The sequence below is a fragment of the Nyctereutes procyonoides genome, unplaced genomic scaffold, assembly GCF_905146905.1.
Source record: "Nyctereutes procyonoides isolate TBG_1078 unplaced genomic scaffold, NYPRO_anot_genome, whole genome shotgun sequence".
NCBI classification, from domain to species: Eukaryota; Metazoa; Chordata; class Mammalia; order Carnivora; family Canidae; genus Nyctereutes; species Nyctereutes procyonoides.
In genome coordinates, this window is record NW_026575042.1 from 1,615,788 (window position 1) to 1,632,389 (window position 16,602).

The 16,602-nt window shown below is 42.9% G+C and overlaps 1 protein-coding gene across 10 annotated transcripts in view; it reads left to right on the forward strand.

The window, feature by feature from the left end:
- The window catches only part of ENTPD6 (ectonucleoside triphosphate diphosphohydrolase 6), a 46,007-nt gene that overhangs the window by 7,548 nt on the left and 21,857 nt on the right, over positions 1 to 16,602 (forward strand). For 8 of the 10 annotated variants that reach the window (XM_055321461.1, XM_055321458.1, XM_055321459.1 and 5 more), the window contains 5 exons: positions 9,274 to 9,594; positions 11,184 to 11,260; positions 14,458 to 14,601; positions 15,722 to 15,797; positions 16,465 to 16,500. In XM_055321461.1, the coding sequence (XP_055177436.1) occupies positions 9,303 to 9,594; positions 11,184 to 11,260; positions 14,458 to 14,601; positions 15,722 to 15,797; positions 16,465 to 16,500 (625 nt within the window). In that variant the 5' untranslated portion in view covers positions 9,274 to 9,302. The remainder of the gene's footprint in view (positions 1 to 9,273; positions 9,595 to 11,183; positions 11,261 to 14,457; positions 14,602 to 15,721; positions 15,798 to 16,464; positions 16,501 to 16,602) is intronic. The other 2 variants (XM_055321468.1, XM_055321466.1) reach the window with 2 other exon arrangements.

The following is a 16,602-nucleotide window of genomic DNA, read 5'->3' on the forward strand; positions in this document are numbered from 1 at the left end:
GTAATGTTCCGTCTTTTCATTTCTGATTTTAGTTAAATTTGAATCTTCTCTCTTTATTTCGTAGTGTAGCTAAATGTTTCAGTTATGGTGATCTTTTCAAAGAAACAACTCTTAGTTTCATGGACTTTTCTCTATTGTTTTTCTATCTTCTATTTCTCCTGCTTTAATTTTTATTGTTTCCTTTCTTCTAGCTTTGTGTTTAATTTGTTCTTTTTCGGGATGCCTGAGTGGCTCAATCAGTTAAGCATCCAACTTTTGAACTCCACTCAGGTCTTGATCTCAGGGTTGTGAGTTCAAGCCCCATTTTGGGCTCCATGCTGGGCATGGAGCCTACTTTAAGAAAAATAAGTAAATAAAAATTTAACATTTTTTAGTATAAATAAATAATTTGTTCTTTTTCTAGTTCCTTAAGGTGCACAGTTAGGTTGTTGGTTTGAAATTTCTTTTTTTTTTTAAGGTTTTATTTATTTATTCATGAGAGACACACAGAGAGAGGCAGATACATAGGCAGAGAGAGAAGCAGGCTCCATGCAGGGTGCCCCATGTGGGACTCAGTCCTGGGACTCCAGGATCACACCCTGTGCCGATGGCAGACGCTCAACCCCTGAGCCACCCAGGCGTCCTGAAATTTCTCTTTTAATGTAATCATTTACAGGTATAATTTTCCCTATTGGTACTGCTTTCACTGCATTCCATAAGTTTTGATATGTTGTATTTTCATTTTCACTTGTCACAAGATATTTTCTGATTTCCCTTTTGATTCCTTTTATGACCGATTGGTTGTTAAAGAGTGTGGTTTTTAGTTTCCATATGTTTGGGAATTTTCCAGCTTTCCTTCTCTTGTTGACTTCTAGTTTTATTCCATTGTGGTCAGAAAATACACTTTGATTGTGATCTTTTAAAACGTATTGAGACATAGTGTGTAGCCTGTTATGTCATCTATCCTGAAGGATGTTCCATGTGCATTTGAGAGGATCGTGTATTCTGCTGTTGTTGGGTGGTCAGTATGTGCCTGTCAGGCCCTCTCGGTCTTTATACTGTTCAAGTCTCTTATTGCCTTATTCATCTCTGTCTGATTTTTCTATCCTTTATTGAAAGCAGGATATTGAGTTCTACTTTTATTGCACAACTGTCTATTTCTCCTTTCAGTACTGTTTGCTTCATATATTTAGGACCTCTGGTGTATATGTTTATAGCTATATTTTACTGGTGACAACCCTTTTATCATTATACAGTGTCTTTATTTTTTGTGATAGTTTTTGACATAGGCTCTGTTTTGTGTGATGTTAGTATAACCATTCTGCTCTCTTTTGGTTACTCTTTTCATGGAATCTTTTTTCATTCTTTTACTATAAGTCTCTATGGGCCCTTAGATCTCAGGTCTCTTATAGAGGCATATGGTTGGATCTTGTTTTTTAATCCATTCAGCTACTCTCTGTATCGTGGTTGGGGAGTTTCATCCTTTTACATATAAGTATTAACAAGAAAAGACTACTTTTGCCATTTTATTTTGTGTATGTCTTAGCCCTTTTTCCTCTCCGCGGAAATCTTTAGTAAAAGGCGAAAGATTTATACTATGTGTCTTAGCCCTTTTTGTCCTTCATTTCCTCCATTATTGCCTTCCTTTGTATTTGTTTTTTTTATAGGGATAGTATTGATTCCCTTCTCATTTCCTTTTGTATATATTTCTAAGTTTTTTCTTTGTGGTTACAACAGATGTTACCTATAATATCCTTTTTTTAAATTTTTTTTTAATTTTTTTATTTATGATAGTCACACACACAGAGAGAGAGAGATAGAGGCAGAGACACAAGCAGAGGGAGAAGCAGGCTCCATGCACCAGGAGCGCAACATGGGACCTGATCCCGGGGTCTCCAGGATCGCGCCCTGGGCCAAAGGCAGGCGCTAAACCGTTGCGCCACCCAGGGATCCCCTATAATATCCTAAAATTATTACAGTCTATTCTAAATATTATCCCAGCTTAACTCAAATTGCATATGATAACTGTTCCTATATATCTGTATGGTCTCCCTAATTTATGTTTTTGATGTCACAGCATTTGTCTTTTAAATCTTGAAGAAAATAAAAAGTGGAGTTACAAACCAAATGTATAGTAGTACTGGTTCTTGTATTTGTTCAAGTATTTAACTTTACTGGAGATCTTTATGTTTTCTCATGGCTTTCAGTTACTGTCCTGCATCCTTTCATTTCAGCCTTTACCATTTGTTACAGGGCAGGTCTCTTGGTAATGAACACCCTCAGCTTTTATTTATTTGGGAATGCCTTAATTTCACCTTCATTTTTGAAGGACAGTTTTATTGAATACAAAATTCTCAGATGACAGATTTTTTTTTCTTTCAGCAGTTTGAATATATCATTCCACTGCTTTCTGGTCTCCAAAATTTCTGCTGAGAAATAAGTTGGTAATCTTATTAAAGATCCTTTGTACATTTCTCTAGCTGCTTTCAAGATTCCCCTTTTTTTTTTTACCCCCCTCTGGCTTTCACCAATTTGATTATAATGTTTCTCAGCATGAGTCTCTGGGTTTACCTTTTTTGGAGTTCAACCATTATTTCTGTCTCTCTTCTCTTCTGAGACTCCTATAATGTGCCTGTTGGTCCCTTATGGTGTGGCATAAATCCCTTGGGCTCTGTTCGCTTATGTCTTTTACTCCCTGCACAAGCAGGGGGAGCAACAAGTAGAGGGAGAGGGAGAAGCAAGCTCTGTGTTGAGCAGGAGCCTGATGTGGGGCTTAATCCTAGGACCCTGAGATCATGACCTGAGCCGAAGACAGACACTTAACCAACTGAGCCACCCAGATGCCCCTGACTCAGTAATTTTAATGACATATTCAAGTTCACTCATTCTTCTGCTCAGATTTGCTGTTAAACTCCTCTCATGAATTTTTCAATACAGTTACTGTACTTTTAAGCCCCACAATTTGTTTGGTTCCTTTTTACAATTTTAATGTCTTCATTGATATTCTTATTTTGTTGTCCTATATCATTTCCTAATTTCTTTCAATTTTGTGTTTTCTTTAGCTCTTTCAGCATACATAAGACATTTGTTTTAAGTCTTCATCTGGTACATCCAATGCCTGTGTTTTTTCCAGGACAGTTTCTGCCACCTTTTCTTCCCTTTGAATGGGCCATCTTTTTCTGTTTCTTTATATGCCTGGTGATCCTCGTTGTCACTGAAAAATTGAGCATTTGAGAAAACAGCCACCTCTCCCAGTATTTGCAGACTGGCTCAAAGGCATGAAAGACTTTCGCTACTTAGCGGGGTATATCTGAGCCTTGGAGTCAGCCCAAGGCAAAGGCTTAAGATCTTCTCAGGATTTTCCTGAACATGTGTTGCTTGGGCCTATGTGTGTTAGTTTCAATTCCCTCCGTATATTATGGCTGCTTTTATTTATTTTAAAGATTTTATTTATTTGACAGAGAGCATGAGCAGGAGGGAAGAGCAAGGGGGGGAGAGAAGCAGACTCCCTGCTGACCAGGGAGCCCGATGCAGGACTTGATCCCAGGACCTCAGGATCATGACCTGAGCTGAAGGCAGATGCTTAACCCACTGAGCCACCCAGGTACCCAGTAGCTGCTTTCAAATGCCTTAATATCTCCAGCGGTTTCAGTCATGCTCCTTCTTAGGCCTTTGATGTTCTGTTGTTTCTTCCCCGACACACACCCCCAGCCTTTTCCCCAAGCATGTGTGGGTCTGTGGTCACACTCTATCACAAGAAAGTCTGCCTTCCACGGTTTTCCCCCATCTGAGCTCTGAGTTCTAAGTAAAGCAAAATAGACCTCTCTCAGGCAGCCCCAAGACAGGTTAGGATGTTGCCCTGTTCCCTTCAGTTTGATGGAAGGAGATGGACACTGGGCTGCTGCTGCCATTAGACCATACTGTGTAGGGAGGAGTGGGGCAAGGGTAGATGAACACCACAGAACTTCCTACCATTCTGAATGTGACTTCTTGGTTAGGTATTTGCTTACAGATATATAGGTCTTTGTTTTTCAGAATTCATAAAATATTTTAGCCAGTCCTAATTTTTTTTAGTATTTCCATAGGGTAACAAGGACCCCCCCCCATTCCACCATCTTGCTGACATCCTCTCCATTAAAGGATTTGAAATGGGGACTTTTCTGTGTGTCTGGAAACAGTATGGGAGGTAGACGGCGGTAGAGGAGCATCCTCTACCCTTCTAGATTAGAGCCCATGTTCTCAACTGAGTTACAGTGGCACAAATGGTAAGTCTCTGCCTTTGGAAGTTCATAGCCTAGTCGGTGACATGGACCTTTAGGAACTAATCCCACGGACTCTGGCATTGTTGGAGATTGTAGAGATGCCAGGTCAGAGGGGGGAAGGAAGTGCAGAGAAAGCATAATGGGGTTGGGAGCTGTTCAAGTTGTGAGTGGTCGGGGAAGGTGGGGACAGTAACATTTCAGCTGAGCTTGGGGTAGGGGACAAGTTTGGCCTGGTTGGTGCAAGAACATTCTGGGAATGGATAACAGTATGTGCAAAGGGCCTGAGGCAGAGAGGAGCTGCGTTCTAGGGATGGAAGGAGACAGTAGGTTCTCAAAGCACTGTGAGCAAAGGCTAGAGAGGTGACAAAGCTACAGAGGCTGCTAAGGAGCTAGGCCCAGCCAGGGGTACGACATGATCCTGAGAGCAGTAGAAAGCCCCTACTATGTTCGGTGAGACCCAAGAAAGGCCCAAAGTCTGGTATGAGCAGGTGCAGAAGGAAGCTTACTGCATGGTCTTGCCAGCAGAGCCATTCCCCCAGCCTTGTGCACAGCAGATGCTCAGGGAGGGATGATTGGTCCTACCCCCTGTCCTAGTTCGAGGGGTGGGCCACTGGAGAGGCCTGTCCCATAGGTAGGAACACAGAGACAGCCAAAGGTTTGGGCAGTGCTGGTCAGGTCTGAAAGCATCCAAATATGCTGCAGGGCTAGATCCTGGAAAGGAACAGCCACAGAAGGCCTGGACTCTCTTCTCCCTTGCCCTTGCCCCAGGGGCTACTTTCATTCCATTTCTCCTCTGCCCAGGTGCCCTTGGGGTTGACATGAAGAACCACCACAGGCGTGACCTTTGCACTTCTAGCCCTGACCCTCCACAGAAAGTGCAGTCACACTATCTTCCAGCATTCCTGCCCATTGCTGTCCCTGGTTCCAAGGGGATATATTATTTCCCACTGCCCTGCTGTCAAGCCAGCATTCAGTATATTGTTCTGTGTGTCCTCTTCTGGGCACGTGACACATCTTGTTATATCTCCAAACACTGTCACATGGTGGCTTTCCACCTTACAGATGAGGAGACTAGCCCCCTGTGAAGGTTAACTTGCCTGTGGTCACATGCTGCTGTGGGCAGAGCACGAACCCCTGCCCCGCTTTTTATTTATTTTATTTTATTTTATTTTATTTATTTTATTTATTTTAATTCAATTAATTAACATATAATGTATTCTTAGTTTCAGGGGTAGAGTTCAGTGATTCATCAGTTGCATGTAACACCCAGTGCTCATTACATCATGTGCCCTCCTTAATGCCCATCACCCAGTTACCACATCCTTCCAGCAACCCTCAGCTTGTTTCCTATCATTAAGAGTCTTCTATGGGGGGATCCCTGGGTGGCGCAGCGGTTTAGCGCCTGCCTTTGGCCCAGGGCACGATCCTGGAGACCCGGGATCGAATCCCATGTCGGGTTCCCGGTGCATGGAGCCTGCTTCTCCCTCTGCCCCTCTCTCTCTCTCTCTCTCTCTCTCTCTCTCTCTCTCTCTGACTATCATAAATAAATAAAAATTAAAAAAATTAAAAAAAAAGAGTCTTCTATGGTTTGTCTCCTTCTCTGATTTCATCCTGTTTTATTTTTTCCTCTCTTCCTCTAAGTTCCTCTGTTTTGTTTCTTAAATTCCACCCACGAGTGAAATCATATGACAGTTGTCTTTCTTATTTCACTTAACATGATACCCTCTAGTTCCATCCATGTCGTTGCAAATGATCTCATTTTTTTGATGGCTGAGTAACATTCCATTGTGCGCATGTATGTATATGTGTGTGTGCATGTGTGTATGTACATATACATATACATATATGTACCACATCTTCTTTAGCCATTCATGTGGACATCTGGGCTCCCTCCATGGTTTAGCTATTGTGGACATTGCTGCTAGAAACATTAGGGTGCAGGTGCCCCTTCAAATCACTGTGTTTGTACCTTTGGGGTAAATACCTAGTAGTGCAATTACTGGGTCATAGGGTAGCTCTATTTTCTTTTTCTTTCTTTTTTTTTTTTTTAAGATTTTATTTATTTATTCATGAGAGACACAGAAAGAGACAGAGGGAGGCAGAGACACAGGCAGAGGGAGAAGCAGGCTCCATACAGGGAGCCCGACGTGGGACTCAATCGCCGGCCTCTAGGATCACACCCTGGACTCCAGGTGGCGCTAAACCGCTGTGCCACTGGGGCTGCCTGGTAGCTCTATTTTCAACTTTTTGAGGAACCTCTATACTGTTTTCCAGAGTAGCTGTACCACCTTGCATTCCCACCAACAGTGTTAAGAGGGTTCCTGTTTCTCCATATTCTTGCCAACATCTCATCTGTTGTTTCCTGAGTTGTTAATTTTAGCAGTTCTCACTGGTGGTATCTCGTTGTGGTTTTGATTTGTATTTCCCTGATGCCAAGTGATGTGTAACATTTTTTCATGTGTCTCTTGGCCATCTGTATGTCTTCTTTGGAGAAATGTCTGTTCGTGTCTTCTGCCCACTTCTTGACTGGATTATTTATTATTTGGGTATTGAGTTCGATAAGTTCTTTATAGATCTTGGATACTAGCCCTTTATCTGATAGGTCATTTGCAAATATCTTCTCCCATTCTGTAGGTTGTCTTTTAGTTTTCTTGACTGTTTGCTTTGCTGTGCAGAAACTTTTTATCTTGATTAAGTCCCAACAGTTCATTTTTGCTTTTGTTTTCCTTGCCATTAGAGACGTGTCTAGCTGAGGTCAAAAAGGTTGCTGCCTGTGTTCTCCTCTATGATTCTGATGGATTCTTGTCTCACATTTAGATCTTTCATCCATTTTGAGTTTATCTTTGTGTCTGGTGCAAGAGAGTGGTCTAGTTTCCTTCTTCTGCATGTGGATGTCCAATTTTCCCAGTGCCATTTATTGAAGAGACTGTCTTTTTTCCAGTGGATAGTCTTTCTTGTTTTGTCAAAGATTAGTTGACCAGAGTTGAGGGTCCATTTCTGGGTCTCTCTTATGTTCCAGTGATATGCGTGTCTGTTTTTTTTTGTGCCAGTACTATACTGTCTTGATGATCTCAGCTTTGTAATACAGCTTGAAATCTGGCATTGCGATGCCTCCAGCCCTGATTTTCTTTTTAAACATTCCTCTGGCTATTCAGGATATTTTCTGGTTCCATACAAATTTTAGAATTATTTGTTCCAGCTCTGTGAAAATGTTGATGGTATTTTGATAGGGATTGCATTGAACGTGTAAATTGCCTGGGTAGCATAGACATTTTCACAATATTCATTCTTCCAATATGGATTGGAATGTTTTTCCATTTCTTTATGTCTTCCTCAATTTCTTTCATAAGTGTTCTATAGTTTTCAGAGTACAGATCCTTTACTACTTTCATTATGTTTATTTCCAGATATCTTATGGTTTTTGGTGCAATTTTAAATGGGATTAATTCCTTAATTTCTCTTTCATCTGTCTCATTGTTAATGTATGGAAATGCAACTGACTTCTGTCCATTGATTTTATATCCTGTCACTTTGCTGAATTACTCTCTGAGTTCTAACAATTTTGGATTGGATCTTTTGGATTTTCCACATAGAATATCATGTCATTTGCAAGAGTGAGAGTTTGACTTCTTTGGCTGTTTGGATGCCTTTTATTTCTTTTTGTTGTCTGATTGCTGAGGCTAGGGCTTCTAGTACTATATTGAACACAAGTGGTGGGAGTGGACATCCCTGTCATATTCCTGACCTTAGGGGAAAAGCTCAGTTTTTCCCTCTTGAGAATGATCATTGTGGGCTTTTCATAGATAGCTTTTATGTTATTGAGATATGTTCCCTCTACCCCTGCACTGTGGAGAGTTTTCATCAATAAAGGATGCTGTATTTTGTTAAATGCTTTTTCTGCATCTATTAAGAGGATCATGTGGTTCTTGTCCTTTCTTTTATTAACATGGTGTATCACATTGATTGATTTTCAGATGTTGAACTACCTTGCAGCCCAGGAGTAAATCCTATTTGGTTGGGGTAAATAATCCTTTAAATGTTGTAGCCAAATCCTATTGGCTAGTATCTTGGTGAGATTTTTACATCCATGTTCGTCAGGGATATTGGTCTGTAACATGTCCTGCTTTCAACCTGGCACTTTCCTGTCTCCTTATTCTAGGAGTACCCACTCCACTTACCATAACTGACAGAGTGAGGGATGGACAAACAGATGGACATTCCCCAAGAATAGGGCATCCCTGAGTATCAAGTACCCTGCTTCTTGTTCTTTGAAGCCTCAGGTTCCAGCATGGTTCCAGAGGCTGCTAAGAAAGCTTGAATGAATGTTTTCAACATTCATTGGGGGTGTGGGGGACATTGAATCAAAGATAGTGGTGCTGAGTTAGTTCTTTTGCTACTCGGGTAGGATTTTCATAGACTTGGAAAGCATACAGGCATCGTTTCCTCCTTGGCAGAGTATGCTACATGAGAGAAAAAAGACATCTCCTGTGAAACTTCCAGGAAAATGAGCTGTGTTTCTCAGACGTGGCTGGGCTCTCTGTCGTCTCCAAGGGATGAAACTTGAAGCCTTTTAGAAAGTGAATACCTGTCATAGAAGAGAAAGCAAGAATTGAAAGAGTGGATTGGACATGTGTTCTTGTACCAAATCTTGTAAAAGATTTGGGGACAGCATTTAGATGTGGCTTTTTAAAGTGGCAACAAGTCCCAAAGCAACTTGTCTGTAACACCACTTGTAGGGGACCAGGCTCAGGCCTTGGTTGTGGGTCTGTGCCCCAGGTCAGCCCCTCGAGGACTTAACACCTCAAACAAGTTATCTACTCTTTGTAAACCCCGGTTCCTGCTCTTTTCTGTAAAATGGGCTCAAACCTTCTGGAAGCATTTTGAGGACCAAATGAACCTTCTGATTCCAGGAAGAACTTGCAGACCTGTTTCTGGCTGAATGTTTTATCCCTGAGCACAGGGACTTCTGACTTGCCCCAGAAGCTTATAGCCTGACATGTTTTTCCTGCTCCTCCTCCCTTTCCACCAACAGCTGCGACACAGTTCTCAGCAGACAGAGAAATGAGAAAAATACCAAATAATGGGAACCTGAAGATGACAAAGGTGGCGTACCCCCTGGGGCTGTTCATTTGCCTGTTCATCTATGTTGCCTACATCAAGTGGCACTGGGCCTCCGCCACCCAGGCCTTCTTCAGCATCACTGAGGTGGCCTCGGGGGCCCGGAGGGGCCAGCAAGCTCACAGCCCCCCAGGAACAGCTGCACGTGGTCATGAGGTTTTCTATGGCATCATGTTTGACGCAGGAAGCACTGGCACCCGTGTCCATATCTTCCAGTTCACCCGGCAGCCTGGAGGTATGCTGGGCAGAAAGCCTTGGCCATTCACTACTTGGTTCTCCTGGCTCATGGCAGAGCTCTTGGGGTCTCTTCCACTTACAGACAGTGGTTTCTCAGTGGGTGGGCTGGGTGCCCTGCCTTGGACTCACTTGGGAGCTTGTCAAAAATGCAGGTTCCCAGAGAGGCTGGCTCAGCCTTGGGTTGGGGCCCAGGAATCTAAATATCTCAGGAGCCTCAGACTGTCTTTACTCACACTAGTGTCTGGTGACTGCCTAAGGCCAGCTGAGATCCCCAAGGGTGTTGTGGCCTGTCCTGTCCCAGCATTCAGCAGCAATTCAGGTGACTGGGATCATAACATAGGCCGGAAGCTGTATTGGGAGAATTTAAGGCAGGAAGTTGCCCCGACTAAAGCTTGTATGAGGCAGAGTCTGGGAAAGTCATGAAGTAGCAAGGACCTGGGACCTAGGCTGATGTGGTGCTGCCCAGTGGGTCCAGTCAGAGGGGGGGTTGACAGAACAGATGAGAGTGGCCTCAGCAGTGAGTGGGGAGCTGGAGCTTGAGCCTCATTATAACCTGAAGGTAGGGGCCAGGCTTCTGGCAGGAGGGAGGAGGGAATTTGTATATGCTCTCCTGAGCTGCTCCTCTGGGGACATCCAGCCACTGCCCTGCTTTGCATGTTTTCCCTTCTCCTTTTGGTCTCCTTTCCTGGCCCCTGCAGCCTTGAGGGTCATCCTCTGGCTTCTGGCCCCGAGTGTCCCACCCCCGCCCAACTGCTCAGTAGGTCCACTGGCCGCAGCTGGTTCTTTGTCGACCCTCGATACCTTTTGAGTAGACACTGAGCTGGTGCAACAGATTCCGTTAGTTACTCTCTCCTAAGCTGTCATGCATGTCTTATTTACTTTTCATCTGCTTTATTTTTTAACTCAGTCCACTAGTTAAATTTTTATATACCAGACCTACCTACCTTCAAAAGTGATTTTTAAGCTTTTAAGACAACTTGTCAGCATGTAATCCTTTAATAGATGTGTTCTGATGTTTTATCTCCAAAGAAATGTCCTTTTAAAAAGTTCTGTCCCTGATCTTTCCTCTTGGGTCTTCATGTCCAGATTTGGGTCAGCATCCCTTGGCCACCAGTGTGCCTCTGAACACTCCCTTGCTGTATGCACATGGATTCAGGCCCCTCATAACTTAAGACACTTCTTTAAAAAAAGAAGAGAAAAATACATGTTCTTTAGAACATATACTACGTCCATCCCAGGATAGAGAAATAACTTTTATATTTGTGGTTTGGATCATCTACCCTGCTCCTCTGTTGATTTAATGAGAATTAACCATGTTAAAATTTAGCAGTTTCGATGGCTATAATTTTGTATGTAAATCATAGCTCAGTAAAGTTTTTTTTTTTTTTAACAGTTCTGACAAAAGCATCGGGTAGAACACTCATCGTGTTTATTTGAGCTAAAGAGGCAGCATTCCAGTCATGTTAGGATTGGTCTGATTTCAGATGTCTGCCTTTCAAAAGGGTGGCTAACCATAATTGCATATATTCACATATTCATGTATATGTTCATAGCTGTACTTTTTTTTTAAACATGTTTTCTCCTTAGAAACTCCCACTTTGACCCATGAGACCTTCAAAGCACTGAAGCCGGGTCTTTCTGCTTATGCTGATGATGTTGAAAAGGTAATGATTTTGTCTCATGTCTTTTTGTTCTTCAGATTTGTCTTCCAACTGTGCAGTTTGTTAAAGCCAACTCCCTTTCTCTTGAGTACGTAGGCCTTCTTCACAGAGGAAAACATCTCTGATGGTGCTGCTCTGGGACATTTCCTGCTATTTAGGGTGGTCAAAAGAGGGAAACTGGTACAGTGCATGAGGCACTGACTGCTGTCTCTACACCAGGCATGCTACCTAGAAGTCTCAGTGCCATTCAAAAGCACAAAGGCTACAAAGTGGCAAAAAAGCAATATTTGAGAGTTTAACCTGTTTTTGTTTCAGTTCCTCCAATTGAAGATGACAAAAGTTGACTAAAAAAAATTGAAGTTAAAAATGTATTATGCAAAATCCACAAAACCAAATAAGTGTAAAAGTAATTTAAACTGTCAAATAATGATTTTCATAGTTTGTAGCTTTTATACTTCTCAAGTCCTTAAAGCTTACAGCTGCACTAATACAGGACACCTGTATTAGTATTTCTGCTAAGGCACTGATCAAACAGACCAGGTAGTAATATAGCTATAAGTTCCTTTTGATTCAAGCGTGTCTTAAAAGCCAATACATCGGGGTGCCTGGGTGACTCAGTTAAGCATCTGCCTTCAGCTCAGGTCATGATCCTAGGGTGCTGGGATCAAGCCCCACCTTGGGCACCCTGCTCAGTGGGGTGTCTGCTTCTCATTCTCCCACTGCTGTCTCTCTCTCTCTCAAATAAATAAAATCTTAAAAAGCTAGTACATCTTTTTTGCCCACAGGTTCATCTTGATCTCAGACAGTGAAGTCATGGCATGCTTACCTGTGGCTTGGTTAAAAAACAAATTGGAAACAAAAATCGTGGGATGCGTGGGTGGCTCAGTGGTTGAATGTGCCTTTGGCTCAGGGCATGATCCTGGATTCCCAGGATCAAGTCCCACATCAGATTCCTTGCATGGAGTTGCTTCTCCTCCCTCTGCCTGTATCTCTGCCTCTGTTTTTGTGCCTCTCATGAATAAACAAAATCTTAAAAAAAAAAAAAAAGAAAAGAAAAAAGAAAAATTGAAATGAGTGATGATAGAGTATAACCTTATAGTTATAAGGTAACACATGAGTAAATTAGATAGCTTTAGAATAAATTCATAGGATTTTTAAAATTATACTTGTAGTAGGCAGTACACATTCAAGTGGGACATATTTCACAGCTTCACAAAGCAGATGGTGTGAAGTCCCCTCCTGTTTCAGTCTCCCCAAAGAAGGCTGAGGTCCCCAGTTTCTTATGTGTCCTTCAAGGGCTAGTTGACATACCTGTGAGCAAATGCATCTATAGTCTTCCACCTCTTTATCTTATATATGTAATAGAGTGGCATTCACATTGTTATGTTACTGGGCTTTTGTTACTCAACAATGTGAAGAGCCTCCTTGATTTTTTTTTTTTTTTTTTTTTTTTTGGCAATGATATTGCAGTGTGTGCGGGTTCATTGAATTTATGGAACCAGTCCCCTCCTGAAGGATGTTCATATAATGTCTAATGTTTCACTGTTAAAGGTATAGCAAAGGCTATAGTTGGTCACCTTATATGAACTTCATTACCCACACGTGCAAGGGCATCCATCTCAGATGAATTCTTAGAATGAGATTCCTGAGTAAAAGAAATGTATGTTTTCTCCTTGGTCAGACATTGCCAAATTGTTCCCATAGCATTGTACCTGTTGGTGATGTCCAGGGGAGTCACAGCTCATCTTTACCAAAGTTGTTACTCACCTCTGCACTGACACACAGGTCTTAGCCAGCTTTAGGATCCCAAGCGTTCTGGCAGGTATAAATGATTCCTCTGGGATTTTCACCGTGAAGAACCCCAGAATTCATTCATGATGTCCAGGGGAGTCACAGCTCATCTGAGGTCACCAGTGGGGTTCTGGTTGCTAGAGTGTAGAACAACAGGACTCTTCTTTTTTTTTTTTTAATAATAAATTTATTTTTTATTGGTGTTCAATTTGCCAACATACAGAATAACACCCAGTGCTCATCCCGTCAAGTGCCCCCCTCAGTGCCAGTCACCCATTCACCCCCACCCCCTGCCCTCCTCCCCTTCCACCACCCCTAGTTCGTTTCCCAGAGTTAGGAGTCTTTAGGTTCTGTCTCCCTTTCTGATATTTCCTACCCATTTCTTCTCCCTTCCCTTCTATTCCCTTTCACTATTATTTATATTCCCCAAATGAATGAGAACATACACTGTTTGTCCTTCTCCGATTGACTTACTTCACTCAGCATAATACCCTCCAGTTCCATCCACGTTGAAGCAAATGGTGGGTATTTGTCGTTTCTAATGGTTGAGGAATATTCCATTGTATACATAAACCACATCTTCTTTATCCATTCATCTTTCGATGGACACCGAGGCTCCTTCCACAGTTTGGCTATTGTGGACATTGCTGCTAGAAACATCGGGGTGCAGGTGTCCCGGCGTTTCATTGCATCTGTATCTTTGGGGTAAATCCCCAACAGTGCAATTGCTGGGTCGTAGGGCTGGTCTACTTTTGACTCTTTGAGGAACCTCCACACAGTTTTCCAGAGTGGCTGCACCAGTTCACATTCCCACCAACAGTGCAAGAGGGTTCCCTTTTCTCCGCATCCTCTCCAACATTTGTTGTTTCCTGCCTTGTTAATTTTCCCCATTCTCACTGGTGTGAGGTGGTATCTCATTGTGGTTTGAATTTGTATTTCCCTGATAGCAAGTGATGCAGAGCATTTTCTCATGTGCTTGTTGGCCATGTCTATGTCTTCGTCTGTGAGATTTCTGTTCATGTGTTTTGCCCATTTCATGATTGGATTGTTTGTTTCTTTGCTGTTGAGTTTAATAAGTTCTTTATAGATCTTGGAAACTAGCCCTTTATCTGATATGTCATTTGCAAATATCTTCTCCCATTCTGTAGGTTGTCTTTGAGTTTTGTTGACTGTATCAACAGGACTCTTCTTATGTGTCCTCACCCCACCATGCTCCACAGCCAGGGGTCCTCTGTGCCGGCCTGGGCTCTGGGCCCCTCCAACTCGTAGCACCACTTAACTCATTTTCTGCAAATTTGGAAAATTAGAAGAAAATGTATTTATAAGTTGATAAAACCAAAAGAGTTGGTGGAGCATTTGTGACCCTGTATGCTGAACTTTGACAGACCCTACTTTTACCATATTCACAGAGCACTTCAGGAATTCAGGAATTACTGGATGTTGCTAAACAAGACATTCCTTTTGACTTCTGGAAGGCCACCCCCTTGGTCCTCAAGGCCACAGCTGGTTTACGTCTGTTACCAGGAGAAAAGGCTCAGAAGTTACTGCAAAAGGTGATCTTACCTATTTCCCCCTGGGGTGGGTAGCTTCTGATAACTGAAAACACCAAAGATTCAGCCAGTGTCTGAACAGTCCAACAGGCTATGTAGAAGCTTCCTGAAGAAGAAAATACATCAGAATGTTAACAGCAGCACCTTTAGCTCTTCCTGTTTTCTAGAACGAACTGGTGTTGTGTAATAACAGCAACTTTGTTTTAAGAATACACTGAAGCCTTTTGAAAGGCTTCCTTTGGTGCAAAAACTAGATGCTTATAGAGGGCCATGGAAGCCCAGATTCCTGCCGCCTCATCTCCAGCTCTCCGTGTTCTCATGGATACTTCTTTTGGTTTCTGGTTCTTCTTTTGCTCTGATGCACAGATATAACTGCTGAGGAGGCCTTTGCCCTTCTTCTGCCCAGGTCTAGCCCTCACCTGGCTGGGATTGACACCAGGCAGCCCTGCAGAAGGGTTCTATTTCTTACAGGTGCCTGGATAGTTCTTACTGTCAGGCAAATGAGGGAAACTGCTTTCAAAAACACGGTCCCTCTCATGCTCTTCACTCTTTTTAAACTATACAGCCGCTAAATGATGAATTGTTGCACATTGGTCAGGATCCCTTGTGAGAGTTACCTTACATGCTCAGGTCAGAGCATGGGCCGTAGTGCGATTGAGATGTGCAGATACCAAAGGTTCTTTGTGTCAGTACTTGCTCAAAAATGGGGAAGCAAAGGCTCCCAGAGGCAGCTGCTCACTGCTTTCACCTCCCCGCTGCAAGGTTTTCCTGGGTCCCGGGCTGAGCTCTGCCTTGAGGGGTTTCCAGTGCCTCATCTCCAGTCTAAAGCAAGGCAGTGTTTGAGGGCCCAGCACACTCAAGGTGCCCCTGAGCTCTTCAGCCCAGTGTGGCTCCAAGGCAGGGCTCTTCAGAATAGCATCTACCTCTGCCAGCACAGGCAGTAGATAAGGATACCACTTGCAGAGGACTACAGAACTATAAAAGAAAAAAATGAGCTTTGTTATTTCACAGCACCAGCTAACGCCCTCTGCTGTTTTGTTAACAATCTGCTAAAAGCACAGTGTAATTGGGAGCTTTGAGTTTAGATTTTAAAATACAAAGATGTGTCTCCCTTTACATCTAGGTGAAAGAAGTGTTTAAGGCATCACCCTTCCTTGTAGGAGAGGACTGTGTTTCCATCATGAATGGAACGGATGAAGGTAGGATCTCCAGAAGCTCTCTGTTGTGATGAGGCTGTCCTGGGAGACGGACCGTGTGCAGGGCTGCTGTTGGCATCCCAAGTGGGTGCTTTCTCCTTGGTCAGAAGTGGCCAAGCAAGAACTAAAGTGATGGCCCTACTCCATTCACAGTTTAACTGTCTCAGAGGAGCTTTGGGGGACCAATATTAGAGACAGTGTCATCTTGAGTAGCTCCAAATCTGGCACAGGTGAAGTTTCTGAAAACAGATGTTTTCAGCTTTAAGAAAATTTAGGGAGAATCTCCAATTGCTATACATTTAGAAGTTTGCTATTGCATTGTTAATGCTGAGAGAGAGATCATCAGGTTCTTCACCAGCCCCTGATTTTTAAAATATGATGAAGGAAAGGGAGAGCAACATTTGGTTCTTTCAAAAAGAGGAAGTTCATGATAAAGAATAGGAAGTAGAGACGTTTGGCAGAGTGCTGTAGTGTTTTAGTTTGGCATCTTCTGGAACAGTCTGCCAGAAACTGTTGGGTGACTTGATGACTGATGCCTCTTCTGTAGCTGGTCTGAGGGAGGAGTGAAGGACACTCACTTCGAACTCCTAGAATCTAAAAGTGGTCATTTGAGTGCATGTGTCCTTTATAGCATCTCAGGTGGTTCATGTGCTGTGACCTTTTCTTGTAGGTGTTTCAGCATGGATCACTGTCAACTTCCTAACAGGTACATTCTCCCCTCCCCACCCCACCCCACCCCCAAAGCTCACAGTTCACAGGTGCCATTCTTGACAACAGAGGTCTCATATCCACTCTTTAAAATAACCCG